Consider the following 14,161-nt stretch of genomic DNA (forward strand, 5'->3'; position numbering starts at 1 on the left):
ACATCCATAGTCCAAGAGGACCTTGAGCTTAAAAAAAACGTTTACAAAAAACAAGAAGAGATGGACAGCTACTTCTTGAACAATATGGACCGTATAACCTCGAATATAGAAACGTTAGTGAGGCACATTACAGAGCCTAGGCTACCACCAATTGAGCCTCATAATATTTACAACCACCTTACCTCACATACCCCAACATACATACATGCACATCCAACATACACACACAACTATAGCCATCATCCAAGACACCCACCCTCACCACTGGCGACACACTACAGGCCAATACATACGCATCCACCTGAGCGTTGATCTGCTGCAAGCTCTCCAGTCCATCACTTTACATCACTGTGAATTTTCTATTTAAAAAAGAGATATATTGTAAATACACTGCTCAAAAAAATTAAAGGAACAGTTTTTTTTATCAGAGTATGGCATGAATTCAATTGCACTTTTCTGATAAGGTTTTGGTCAGGTACTGGCAGATGGGGTTGTTAATTAGTTTCAGCTGCATTGGTGTTGATAGCATTAACAACAGGTGCAAAATAGGGGCAACAACGAGATGGCCCCCCAAAACAGGACTGGTTTTGCAGGTGGAGGCCATTTCAAGTTCCTCCCTCTTGATCTTTTTTAACTGTTTTTCCACAAGTGTTGGCTTTAGCTAGAGTTATTATCACGTCTGGGAGCATGAGGCGATTTCTTAACCCTCCTGAAGTTGCACAGATTGTCCAACTCCTCCAGTATGGCACATCCATGCGTGCTGTTGCAAGAAGATTTGATGTATCTCCCAGTACAATCTCCAAAGCATGGAAGAGATTCCAGGAGACAGGCAGTTACTCTAGGAGAGCTGGACAGGGCCGTAGACGGTCCTCATCCCATCAGCAGGACTGATATCTGCTGCTTTGTGCAAGGAAGAACAGGTTGAGCACTGCCCGAGCCCTACAGAATGACCTCCAGCAGGCTACTGGTGTGACTGTCTCTACCCAAACAGTCAGAAACAGACTTCACGAGGGTGGCCTCAGGGCACGACGTCCTGTAGTGTGCCCTGTGCTCACTGCTCAGAAACCTGGAGCTCGATTGGTATTTGCCATACAACACCAGAATTGGCAAGTCCGCCACTGGCGCCCTGTGCTTTTCACAGATGATAGACGTGAAAGGGTCTGGAGAAGCAAAGAAGAGCGCTATGCTGCCTGCAACATCATTCAGCATGACCCGTTGGGTGGTGGGTCAGTGATGGTCTGGGCAGGCATTTCCATAGAGGGACGAACAGACTTCTACAGGCTAGAGAACGGCAGTCTGACTGCCATTAGGTATCGGGATGAAATCTTTGCACCCATTGTCAGACCCTACGCTGGTGCATTAAATCCTGGGTTCCTCCTGGTCCACGACAATGCGACAATGGCTTGCGAAAGAGTATGCAGACAGTATCTGGAGGATGAAGGAATTGACACAATTGAATGACCCTCACGATCACCTGATCTAAACCCGAGAGAACAACTCTGCGACATAATGTTTCGGTCCATCAGACGCCGCCAGGTTGCTCCTCAGACTTTACAGGAGCTCGCTGATGCCCTCAAACAGATCTGGGAGGACATCCCACGAGACACCATCCGTCGTCTCATTAGCAGCATGCCGCGACGTTGTCAAGCATGCATACAAGCACGTGGGGGCCTCACAAGATATTGAAAATAATTTTGAGTTGCAGAAATTGAATTTATGCAAAATGGACGACCCTGCCACATAATTTTTTCACTTTGATTTTCGGGGTGTCGGAGACATTAACTGTCCGAATCAGTATAGATATCCTACTTTTATTTTTCACCTTCGAAATCTGATGTGTTTTCAAAGTGTTCCTTTAAAAAAATATTTTAGCAGTGTAGTTTGCTGTGTTTTGTGTGAACGTTTGTAAATTAAAATTGATCTTCAACAATATCCAGTGTTGTGGTATTTCAATCAACTAGAATCCAGTGTGCTGTGGGTTTTTATTATAGTGAATCACACCTGAGACATCATACATGAATCAAATATTTAATCGACATTGTAAAGACGATAAAGAACATTTACGTTTCTTTTATTACCTGGGAGGGTTGCTTTACCATCTAGCATTTTCCTCTTTTTTGTAGTGGCTGTATGAACATGTATGTGACATTACAGACACGTAGTGACCAGTGTGTAGTACTACATAAAATCACAATGAATTTGTTTTGGAACCATCCCCAAAGCTGAACGCTTAAAAAAAAAATCTAATAAAATCAAGATCATTGACTATGGGTAAAATGTAACTAATCAGATTTAATTTGGAAAATCTTTAGTTGAAGTCTATATACAGTTGAAGACTGTATGTATATATATGTATATATATATATATATATATATATATATATATATATAGATATATATGTGTATATACAGTATATATATTGTTTATATATATATATATATATATATATATATATATATATATATATATATATATATATATGTATATATATATATATATATATATATATATATATATATATATATATATATATAGATAGATGGATAGATAGATAGATAGATAGTACTTTATTGATTCCTTCAGGAGAGTTCCTTCAGGAAAATTAAAATTCCAGCAGCAGTGTACATAGTTGAGATCAATTTAAATTAAAGTAAAAAGTAAATAATCGGGGTTTAAATGGAAACAAAATAGAGAAATATTACAGTAAGAATAAAAAATAGAAAGCAACAATGGGAATAAAAATATAACGGTAAAATAAGAATATAACAAGACAAAGTAGGCAGTAGTGACCAGTGAGTCCAAAAAAACGTATATATATATACGTTTTTTGTTTTTTTTGCTGCTTGCGCTGTGGAAGGCGGCTGCATCTCCAGTAGCTCTGTAGTGGTACATCTTTTAAACCTATCTTTTATCTTATATTTTATCTTTAATTATAATTATTATTTATTATATCTTACAAACATATATTTTATCTTTTATCTTTTTTATGTTTTCCTTGAAGACAGTGAATCCCTGTATATATCCAATGGATACTTTTGGCAGTTTTAAAAGACCAGCAAGCAGCGTTCTTTCTTATTCGAGAGAGGAGCTGCTCAGTCTGAAAATGATGGGCCGAACTGGTGTTCGACACTCCATTCCAGCGGAGCTAAGAAAGAATCCTCGGGGCTGCAAAGCGGGAGCTAAGCTAAAGGCTAAGCGTGAGGAAAATCGACGACGCTACAAACCATCCATCCCTTCCGTCATCATGGGGAATGTGAACTCGTTGCCGAACAAGATCGATGAGCTTCATGGACTAAAAAACCAGCGTGCATATCGAGAGAGCAGCCTGCTCATCTTCACGGAAACATGGCTAAACCACCTGGTACCGGATGCTAACGTGGACCTGCAGGGATTCACCGCAGTGAGAGCTGACAGAGACACGAAAGCATGTGGGAAAAGAAAAGGTGGGGGACTCATCATATATGTTAACAACTGCTGGTGTAACCCAGGATACATCTCTGTGAAGAAAGTCTTGTGTTGCCCGGACCTGGAGCTACTAGCTGTTAGCCTTCGGCCATACTATCTGCCGAGGGAGTTCAGTCACGTGATCTCCCTCTGTGTTTACATTCCCCTGAGGGCAGATGCTGCCAATGCATGTGAGATGATCCACGTCATCACATCAAGGCTACAGACAAAACATCCTAAGGCTTTTTTCATCATTTCCGGGGACTTCTATCATGCTACTTTGGACTCAACGCTAGCTGCTTTTTACCAGGCTGTGTATTGTCCCACAAGAAACAACAGGACAATTGACCTACTGTATTCTATTGTCAGGGATGCATACAAGGTCACACCCCTCCCCCCACTAGGGAAGTCTGACCACAATCTTGTTCATTTGCGGCCAAAATACACCCCCATCGTCCAAAGACAGCCTGTTAACACTTGTAATGTGAGGAAGTGGTCCCCTGCATTTGAAGATGCCCTCAGAGACTGCTACAACACCACAGACTGGGACGTGCTGCTTCCACAGGGTGAGGACATTGATGGGCTGACTCACTGTCTCACAGATTACTTCAACTTCTGCGTGGACGTGATCTGCCCTGCTAAGACTGTTCGGTGCTACCCTAATAACAAACCCTGGGTAACACAAGAAGTTAAAGCTGTCCTCAACTAGAAGAAAGCTGCCTTCAGGAGTGGAGACAGGGAGGCAATGAGAGCAGCACAGCGTGAGGTGAAACGACGCGTGAGGGAGGCTAAGGATAGCTACAGGAAGAAGCTGGAGCAGAAGCTGCAGCAGAACAACATGAGGGAGGTCTGGGAAGGTGTGAAAACCATCACATGCCACAAGACAAAGACCAAAGCTATTGTGGGGACAATAGAGAGGGCCAATGAGATGAATAACTTCTTCAACTGGTTTAACCAGCCCGTGTCCTCTCCGTCCCCCACTCCCCATCACAGCCACCCCCTCTTCTGCTCCCCTCAACGCACCTTCCCCCTAGCCATGGCAGCACCACCCTCCACCACCTCTACGCAGATATTAGTCATCTCTGCGGACCAGGTCAGAGGTCAACTGAGGAAGCTACAGCCAAGGAAAGCAGCAGGCCCAGACAAGCTGTGCCCCCGAATCCTGAAGACCTGTGCTGCAGAACTGGGTGAACCACTTCAAAGGATCTTCAACCTCAGCCTGCAGCTGGGAAGAGTGCCCACCCTCTGGAAGACGTCATGCATCGTTCCAGTTCCCAAAAAGAACTGCCCCAGTGAGCTGAACGACTACAGACTAGTGGCGCTCACTTCTCATCTAATGAAGACATTGGAGCGGCTCTTTCTCAGCCTCCTCAGACCACAGGTGCAACATGCCCAGGACAGCCTGCAGTTTGCGTACCAGGAAGGCGTTGTTGTGGAGGATCCTATCCTTTACCTGCTGCATCGAGCCCACTCACACCTGGATAAGGGAAATGGCACTGTGAGGATCCTGTTCCTGGACTTCTCGAGTGCCTTTAATACCATCCAGCCCCGCCTCCTTCAGGACAAGCTCTACAAAATGCGAGTGGACCCCTGCCTGATTGTCTGGATTTCGAACTACCTCACCGACAGGCCACATTACGTCAGACTGAAGGACATCACGTCTGACACTGTGATCAGCAGCACCGGAGCACCGCAGGGAACGGTGCTGGCCCCTCTTCTCTTCACCCTGTACACCGCTGACTTCTGCTACATCTCAGAGCTGTGTCACATCCAGAAGTACGCGGATGACACAGCCATCGTCGGGTGCATCAGGGACAGCAGAGAGGAGGAGTTTCGGAATCTAGTGAGGGACTTTGTTGTCTGGTGCCACACGAACCTCTTGCAGCTCAATCCGTCAAAGACCAAGGAGCTGGTCATTGACTTTGGGAGGTCGAGTGCACGGTCACAACCTATTGTGATCGAGGGAATTGAGGTACAGACCGTGGACTCATTCAAGTACCTCAGGGTTTGGGTGGACAATAAGCTGGACTGGACTGTTAACACGGACCAACTGTACAAGAAAGGACAGAGCAGGCTGTACTTCCTCAGGAAACTACACTCTTTCAACATTTGTAAAGAACTCCTGTGGATGTACTACCAGTCTGTGGTTGCCAGTGTTCTTTTCTACATGGTAGTGTGCTGGGGGGGCAGTACATCTAAGAAGGACAGCTCCAGACTTGAGAAACTGATCAGGCGGGCCGGTTCTACAATCGGAATGAAACTGGACTCACTGGTCGTATATGTCATATATATATACACGTATATGTATGTGTGTATATATATATATATATTTATATATATATATATATATATATATATATATATATACACACATACACATATGTATATACTGTGTACATACATATGTCCATTTTCTCCAGCAGCTGAGTTTCCCAATTCGTCCTCTGGCTGCATGCCTAGACATGCCCCTGCTCGTGCCGGGCGCAGCACGCCCACGCAGCGACAAAGCTGCAGACAATTACAAATCAGCACACCTGACCCTGACGAGAGGCAGCTGCACAAAAGCCAGCGGACCAAGGAGACCTTTGCCAGAACGTAGCCAATCTTTCACAGTAAGCATCACGTCTGGCAGCCCTCCCTTGTTCCTTGCTCGCCTTATTTGTGCTCTTCCTGGTTTCCGTGTTTGATGTCCCTTGTGTCTTCCCTGTTGCCTGTGATCGTGCCTTGCCTCACGACCTCGACCCGGATCTCCGCTTGCCTCCCTCGACCCTCTACCCCAGCTTGGACCCGAACATTGTTGCCTCTCTCCAACCACCGACTGCTCGCCTCCCTGCTGACTACCCCTATGTCTTGCTCTTGGATTCGACGAAAGATTCACACAACACGCACCGACAACAACCCTTGGTAAAACTTACATTGTTAATTCTACACATCGTCCGCACTCATTCACTTGTGGTATCATACACACCCCACACACTCATCAAGATTTCAATAAACCTGGTAAACCGCAGTTCTGCCTTGGTGTCGCCTCCTTCCCTCTGCCCGGTACATAACAGTCGCTTCCTCTCCGAACTCAGTTTGTAAACGATCAATGAGTCCATACAGAGCTAAGAGCCTGAGATTCACAAAATACACGGCTGACTTACCCGCGTAAAAATTTGTCCGGGGAGGGGGACTTTAAACGATGATTTTGTGTGGCTGAAATGGGGCTTAGGCTAAATAATTATTCGTTTAAGGGGTTAAACGACTTAGTGTAGACATGGCCTATAGATGCGTCAGACTGGCTGACTTGAAAACTCATTGGTTTAAATATCCCCCCCAACCCCCTGCCTCCCTCGCTGTTTCTCTCTCTCTGTCTCTTGCGCGCACACACACACACACACAACACCACACACACACTCACACACACAGTCACCAGTAGCAGCAGCAGACGCTCAGTGCTGCACTTATTGTGGAGGAGGACCAACGGCGGCAGTTATCGGCTTGGGGAAGATAAATTTCCCATGACTCCGGCTCTCTCTCCTGTGTCTTGCTTATTGCCTTCCCGAGAGTTCATTTTTAATCCCGTCCATTGTTTTACACACCGACTTCTTGCCGTGTGTCATTATGCAATGACAACAATTTTTTTTTACCCTGGGACTTTTAACCGTAGGCGAAAATGAGATGCACATTTTTTGTGGACGTGCGGCGAAAGAAGGAGCCTTTGGACATTGGTGTCAGCCTGTGAGTATTTTCTGCAAATGCTGGTGAGCTGCTCCCCAACAATCCACCGAAAATGTGGCGACTCTGAGGGGAAAAAAAGGGGAGGCAGTGAGTGGATTTTCTCCTTCCACACAGCAGCTCATATGCAGCATTTTTTTCCTTTAACGAGATTCCTTATTATTTTGTGCAGTGGAATTTTGGAGTTCCAAAGTGTCGGTCAGTGGACATTCAGTGTGTGAAGATTTCTTCTTAAAACCGAAAAGCAGTTATGGCCTTGATGTTTTTATGCGTGTGTGCGAGACCCTGCTTGTGAACCACTGACTTTGTTTCTGTCAGAACGCGAGGCTCACACTGCATACTTAAATGCAGGATCCATATCATAACGATCGCTTTAAGCTGTAAAAATGCTGAGCGGTGTCATCTTTCTGAGCGTCCTCACGGTCACCAGCCTGTCTTCGTCCGAGACTGAGACCCGCAGAACTTCAGCCTTTAAAGACATCTGCAAGATCCGCTGCGCCTGTGAGGAGAGGGAGAACATTTTAAACATTAACTGTGAGAGTAAAGGATTTACCACCGTCAGCCAGTTCCAGGCACCCCAGAATAAGATCTCCCAGCTTTTTCTCAACGGAAACTTCCTGTCTCGAATCTGTGCAAATGAATTTTTTAATTACGGCAATGTCACCTCACTGCATCTTGGGAATAATGGATTACAGGAAATCCAAACCAATGCTTTTCAGGGGCTGCGCTTCTTGAAGAGGCTGCACTTGAATAACAATAACCTGGAGGTGATAAAAGAAGACACATTTGCAGGATTAGAGAGTATGGAGTATTTACAAGCAGATTATAATTATATCAGCACCATTGAGCCCAGCGCTTTCAGCAAGCTTAACAAGCTTAAAGTGTTGATCCTCAACGATAACCTCCTGTTGTCTTTGCCTCCAAACATTTTCCGTTTTGTGCTCCTCACCCATTTGGATTTACGTGGCAACAGGCTCAAGACTCTACCCTTTGCAGGGGTACTGGAGCACATCGGCGGAATCATGGAGATCCAGTTGGAAGAAAACCCGTGGAATTGTACTTGTGATCTGATTCCGCTTAAATCTTGGTTGGACACCATTTCGGTTTTTGTGGGGGACATAGTGTGTGAGACGCCATTCAGGCTTCACGGTAAAGACATCACCCAGCTCATAAAGCAGGATCTGTGCCCACGCAGGAACGCTGGAGAACGAGTTCACCCTGCCTCTGACTATCACTTCAAGGGCGCTCTGCCCGCAACCTACCTCCCTGGCATGATCAACCCCACACGTGCCCCTAAGGCTTCACGGCCACCCAAAATGAGACACAGGCCCACTCCACGCATCGCAAAGGACAAACATGTCTTTGGGCCCATTATGGTTTACCAGACACGTTCTCCTGTGCCTATTTTATGTCCGAGTGTGTGCGTCTGCACGTCACAAAACCCTGACAGTGGACTGAACATTAATTGTCAAGAGCGGAAGTTGCATAACATCAGTGATCTTAGTCCTAAGCCCTCCTTTCCCAGGAAACTGCACCTGACCGGTAACTACCTTCATGTGGTTTACAGAACTGATCTAACGGAGTACAGTCTGCTGGAGCTGCTTCATCTAGGAAACAACAAAATAGCAGTGATTCAAGAGGGTGCATTCGAGAACCTTACAAATCTGAGGCGGCTCTATCTGAACGGGAATTACATACAGTCCCTTTCACAGTCACTTTTTGCTGGCCTTCAGTCACTCCAGTATCTTTATTTGGAATATAATATCATCAAAGAAATCTATCCGCAGACATTTAATGCCTTGCATAATCTACAGCTACTTTTTCTCAACAATAACCTGTTGCGGTCACTGCCGGACAATGTCTTCGGGGGAACCATGCTAACAAGGCTCAACCTGCGAAATAATCATTTCTCATATCTCCCAGTTAAGGGTGTGCTCGATCAGTTATCTGCCTTTATCCAGATAGACCTCCAGGAGAACCCTTGGGACTGCACCTGTCACATTGTGGCACTCAAAAACTGGATGGAGCTCTCCAGTACCAGTGTGGTGGTAAATGAAATCACTTGTGACTCACCCTCCAAGCATGCGGGTCACCTGCTGCGTTCACTGCGCAATGAGGCCATTTGCCCTGAGCCAAGTGCAGAGCCCCCACCTCAATATGCACCCCCTACCAAAGCCCCTACATTAGTAAGCCCCAGCACTGAGTCACTAACCCCCATTTCTTCGTCGTCTTTCAGCTCAATCAGCCCCACTGAATCCCGCATGCAAACCCCTGAATTACATCCAGAGGTACCGCTTTCAGTTCTAATTCTGGGCCTTCTTGTAGTTTTCATTCTGTCCATCTGTTTCGGAGCGGGGCTCTTTGTTTTTGTTCTAAAACGACGCAAGGGGGTGGAACACGTCCCAACAGGCTCAAACAATATAGATCTTAACTCATTTCAAGTGCAATATGGCTCCTACAATCCTGAACCGACCCAAGACAAAACCTCGGAAAGCCATGTATATAACTATATCCCGCCACCTGTGGGTTTCATGTGCCAGAACCCCATCTACATGCAGAAAGATGGCGAGCAGGTGGCGTATTACCGCAACCTCAAAGAGCTTAGCTTCGGTTCACTGAATGCAAAAAAGGAGGATATTCTGACACGCAGCCCGGGAGCGTACACAATCAGCGCAGTGGATTTTATGGATAAACCCCCGACAACGCGTGGTTTGACCACCCCAGAGCCTCCTGAGATGTTGTATCAAAATGTCGGGGAGAGGCCGAACAAGGAGCTTCCAACAGCTACCGGCACCTCTCCTTTCAGTTACAATTTCTGCACTTTACCCAAGAGACCTTGCATCGTGCCCCCTTACGAAGCTTCCACAGCCCCGAGGCATGTTTCCAACCAGGACAGATTGTACGGGACCCCCAGGAAGTGCTTCGGAGTGGCGCTCCCATCCAAAAACAGTGAGCACCAATTTCTTCTTCATGGGAAGGTAAAAACAGAACCGGACTACCTGGAAGTTCTGGAAAAACAGACTACTATGAGCCAACTGTAAGCCAGTGATAAATTATCGTCTTAAAATCTACTCCCAGTTTGCCTGCAAGGTTCTTTGCTGCTTTCATAACAATTATTCAGAGTTCATCAGTAACTGCTATAATAGCCTACTACGTAACAATCACGTGTTAAAAGACATACGATTGAGAGACAGCAGCCAACACATTTTATCCCTCCCATATATTTTCCCCTATTTTCTTTCCAATATGTACAGTACAAGTGGATGATGAGGACTATATTTTTTTTTCTCCCAGGATGTATAAATTATTCCATCAAAAGACATAGATGACGATAAGACTGTGTACAAATAAGGCCTTGTGCATTATTTTTATAGAACTGAATTGTATTTTTTTTTCTCTGAAAAAAAGTATTCATTGTCGATGGGGAGAAGCTACAGAATAACATTCCTGTATATTCAAAGCGTGCACATGTAAAGGATGTGCCCCTGAGCCCCTAAAATTGAATAAGCAAACTCTCACTACATTTATTCTATAAAGTGCCTTTGCACTCAATTGTTTTGTCTTTGATTCTCTCTGCAAAATTCAAATGTTCTTTTATTCGGATTGTGCTGTACTCTGAAAAATAATTGTATCTAAAAAAATATATATATATATATGAAAATATTTGTTGAAAAAAATATTGCTGGATGTACTTGAGACTGGGCGGGTCATTATCTTTCATTTCTGGCACAGACAAAACATATATTTTACTCTCGGTATGGTCTTTGGCGATGTACAACTTTACAGAACATTGTATGCTACGAGAGAGTGAGAACAATATAGCGTTGTACAGTTGTGCCATTAAATTTTCACTGAAGCACTTTGTCAAGATACTGAGCTTGAGGTGCATTTTGTTTGGACTGTGCATGATTATTTTGGGATGCAGCTGTGGAATGTTCTAATCAGTGTGTGTTTGTGTGTGAGTGTGTTTGTGGTGGGAGGCAGAGAAATGGGAAATTGAGCTTGCCTGCAGCTTCAACTTCTCCGTCTCCCTGGTGGAAAGAAAATGACACCTTTTGCCTCCTCCTGAGTTCAACCCATGATTACCTACACGTCATTGACACTTAAATGTCCTGCAATGATTCTAAAAACATTTAGTACTTGACCGGAGCTCAATACCTCCCTAAGTGACATGTAGGGAATATTTTGGAGTGGTTATTTGACTTCCCAAAAATGTCAGGCTGTCAGACATACACATCTGAATGAGCTAGCTCATTTTCAAAAGCCATTAGTTTTTGCCATTAATATGTAATTTTGAACCCAATTCTAATGCAATATTGTGGTCATCAACCCAACTGCTCTTATTATAATTCTTGAAATGATTAAAGGTCTGTTTGAGTTTTGTTTAAAGTTACATTTTTAAACCACAAAATATAATAAGAACACCACTAGGTATCTTCTGTTAGCATTAGTGGTTTAACAAAACATATATTTTTTAAATGTCTATATTTTTCACAATTACTCATTTGAATTGAAATTGCTCGTTAATCTGAGAAATGTGTTTGGCATTCAGGCTTTTTTGTACATATGTACATCACAACATCACGTGCAGTCCGTGCACAAAAAACAAATTGCAGAGAAGCAACTTACACTTAGCAATCCTATTGTTGTTATAATAGAATATACATATACATACATAGCTGACGTTCGTAGCTAAACTTGGGTAAATTGCTGTCATTACCAAACAAAGGTAATGTGCACCTGTTACGCAGTTAACGTTTTATGTGTTAAAAACTGGAAGAGGATGGAATATAATGCCTGAAACACACTGGAAAGTTAGTGCCCTCTAGATATCCGCGTATCAATTGCAAACAGCCCCTAAATATAAAACATCCTACAAAAATATGTATCTCACCTTAAAATTGCTAAGGGGACCCTGACATGACTTCTTTGTCACTTTAGGAAACATGGTACTGAGCCACTCAATACATTTCACTGTTTAAAATATGTAAAATTATAAAATTATTTCCTTTTGTTTTATTTAAAGTAAACTTCTTGTACTAGGCACAGTAGTGTGTAACATCACAGATCTTTGAATGCAATGGGTTACATGACGGAGTTCGTAACTCAAAACACTCTTATCTCAAATCAATGTCGCCCATTAAAATTAATCTCAAATAATTGTATTCGGAACTTGACCCCCCCCCCCCCCCCCGGACCCCCCCAAAACATCATAATTTTAGCAGGCAATATGCCTTTTTAAAAAGAAAAACAATCTTTTAAATTATAAATATGTTTAAAAAAACAATACAAATAGAATACATTACAAACATCTACAGTAGTTTTATGAAGTACTATAATGATCATGTATAGTGAAACTCGATTTACGAACGCCTTTAATTGCAAACTTTCCGGTTAACAAACCTTTACTTGCGCCAAGTATGCCTCTGTGTGCGAACCATATCTTGGTGTATGAAAGCGTCATTTATTTATTAATGTTGCATGCCGCCTGAAGTAATCAGCGGGCTGCAATTTTGATGACATTACTTCTCTACATGTGAGCAAAGGCAATTTTGAAGAAACAGGGCCCCTGACGTCACATCCTGTTTACATCCTGTGCACACTGGCGGGGCCATTTCGAAAAGCTTCGACAGCAAGTGGCACTTTTCCGCAAATTTCATACCTTGCAACGGTCAGAGCTGTCAGCCTGACTTCGAGATCACTTTGTGTGATCAGAAACACTTTAAATGTGTCCAAACTCTCACAGTCTCGCTGTATAGCTTTAGTTTGCTACAAAGCCACTTTGAGCTAATGTTTTAGTGAGTTAGGGCGATTTGGATCAAAACTCATATCCAGACTTAGATTGGCCCATAAACTTACCCATAAATAGAAATATCTTTTAACGTAACTAAATATCTCCACGAAGCCTTGATTTAACTATTAGCCGAAAGAGACAAATCCTATCTCAAAACACTAGTAAGTTAAGTTATCACTGTATTTTAGAGTGAACATCAGTATTGTGTTCTGTGTTCCACTTCTTCCATTATATTCATTAAACATAAATTGGTCTGTATATATATATATATATATTTTTTTTTTATATATATATACACACACGTGTGTGTGTGTTTACATATTATAATAATATAATGGATATATACTTAATAATCATAAATAAATATTAAGAGTATGTAAAAGTTCAAATCCTATCTTGTTTACTTCTGTGACAACCTAGTTAAAGCCTTGTAGTCAATCAGAATTATCAACCGGCTAAAAGTCAAATATAGTTAAGTATGGAGATAGTGTTTTGCATTTTTCCTATCATGGCTTGCAATAATTCAGATGGGGTAGTTTAAAAAAAAAAAATAATAATAATAATATACACAATGTTCAGTGAGCAGGTTGTGTCTTGACTTTTTGTGCTGGTTGAATTTCTTTTCTGCACCATGATTAGGAAAGGTTGTTTGGATTTGGCCATATCACCACATCATGGTTGCTTACATTGTCCACAAGATGGCGACATACTGCCACCCGTCAGACCCCTTTGGCCCTTAAGTGTAATATGAAAATACCCCACACCACTAGTTTGCTTATTCAAATGGAACTCATTTAAGTGTGGCCTGGCCAGGGTTTGGACAGCACTGTTTTAAACATTACACATGGTTACCCCTTGATTAACAGCAATCAAACATTTGGGATGATTTCAATACACTCACCAGGAAGTGTCCAAACATAATTGTGTCATCATAAAACAACACCGTTCAAGATTTATAGAAACTGTTTTTCTCTTTTGTGGAAGCGTCAGTCTGAGGAGAAATCCCAGCAGAGAATTGTACTTTATGCTTGAAAAGTAAAATCATTTTTGAGCTGAGAGTGAGCATTAGAATTCATCAGAGGTTTCACGCTGCAGGAAAATAAAATGCTATTACTTACACAAGGTTTTTTTCATATATTACACATTGGTGCAGTTGAGAAAATGAGACCTCTGTGATGGATTGTGGGCTTGTCCTCCAGAGT

The 14,161-nt window shown here is 43.0% G+C and overlaps 1 protein-coding gene across 1 annotated transcript; it reads left to right on the top strand.

Annotated features, from left to right (window-relative positions):
• The first annotated feature begins 6,853 nt into the window (after window positions 1–6,853).
• On the top strand, window positions 6,854–11,028 carry slitrk2 (SLIT and NTRK-like family, member 2). The gene has a single exon (XM_061901531.1). The coding sequence runs from the start codon at window positions 7,552–7,554 to the stop codon at window positions 10,204–10,206; it is 2,655 nt and encodes an 884-aa protein (XP_061757515.1). The 5' UTR covers window positions 6,854–7,551; the 3' UTR covers window positions 10,207–11,028.
• Window positions 11,029–14,161: the final 3,133 nt, after the last annotated feature.

This window comes from Nerophis ophidion, linkage group LG05 (genome assembly GCF_033978795.1).
Source record: "Nerophis ophidion isolate RoL-2023_Sa linkage group LG05, RoL_Noph_v1.0, whole genome shotgun sequence".
In the NCBI taxonomy this organism is placed as follows: domain Eukaryota; kingdom Metazoa; phylum Chordata; class Actinopteri; order Syngnathiformes; family Syngnathidae; genus Nerophis; species Nerophis ophidion.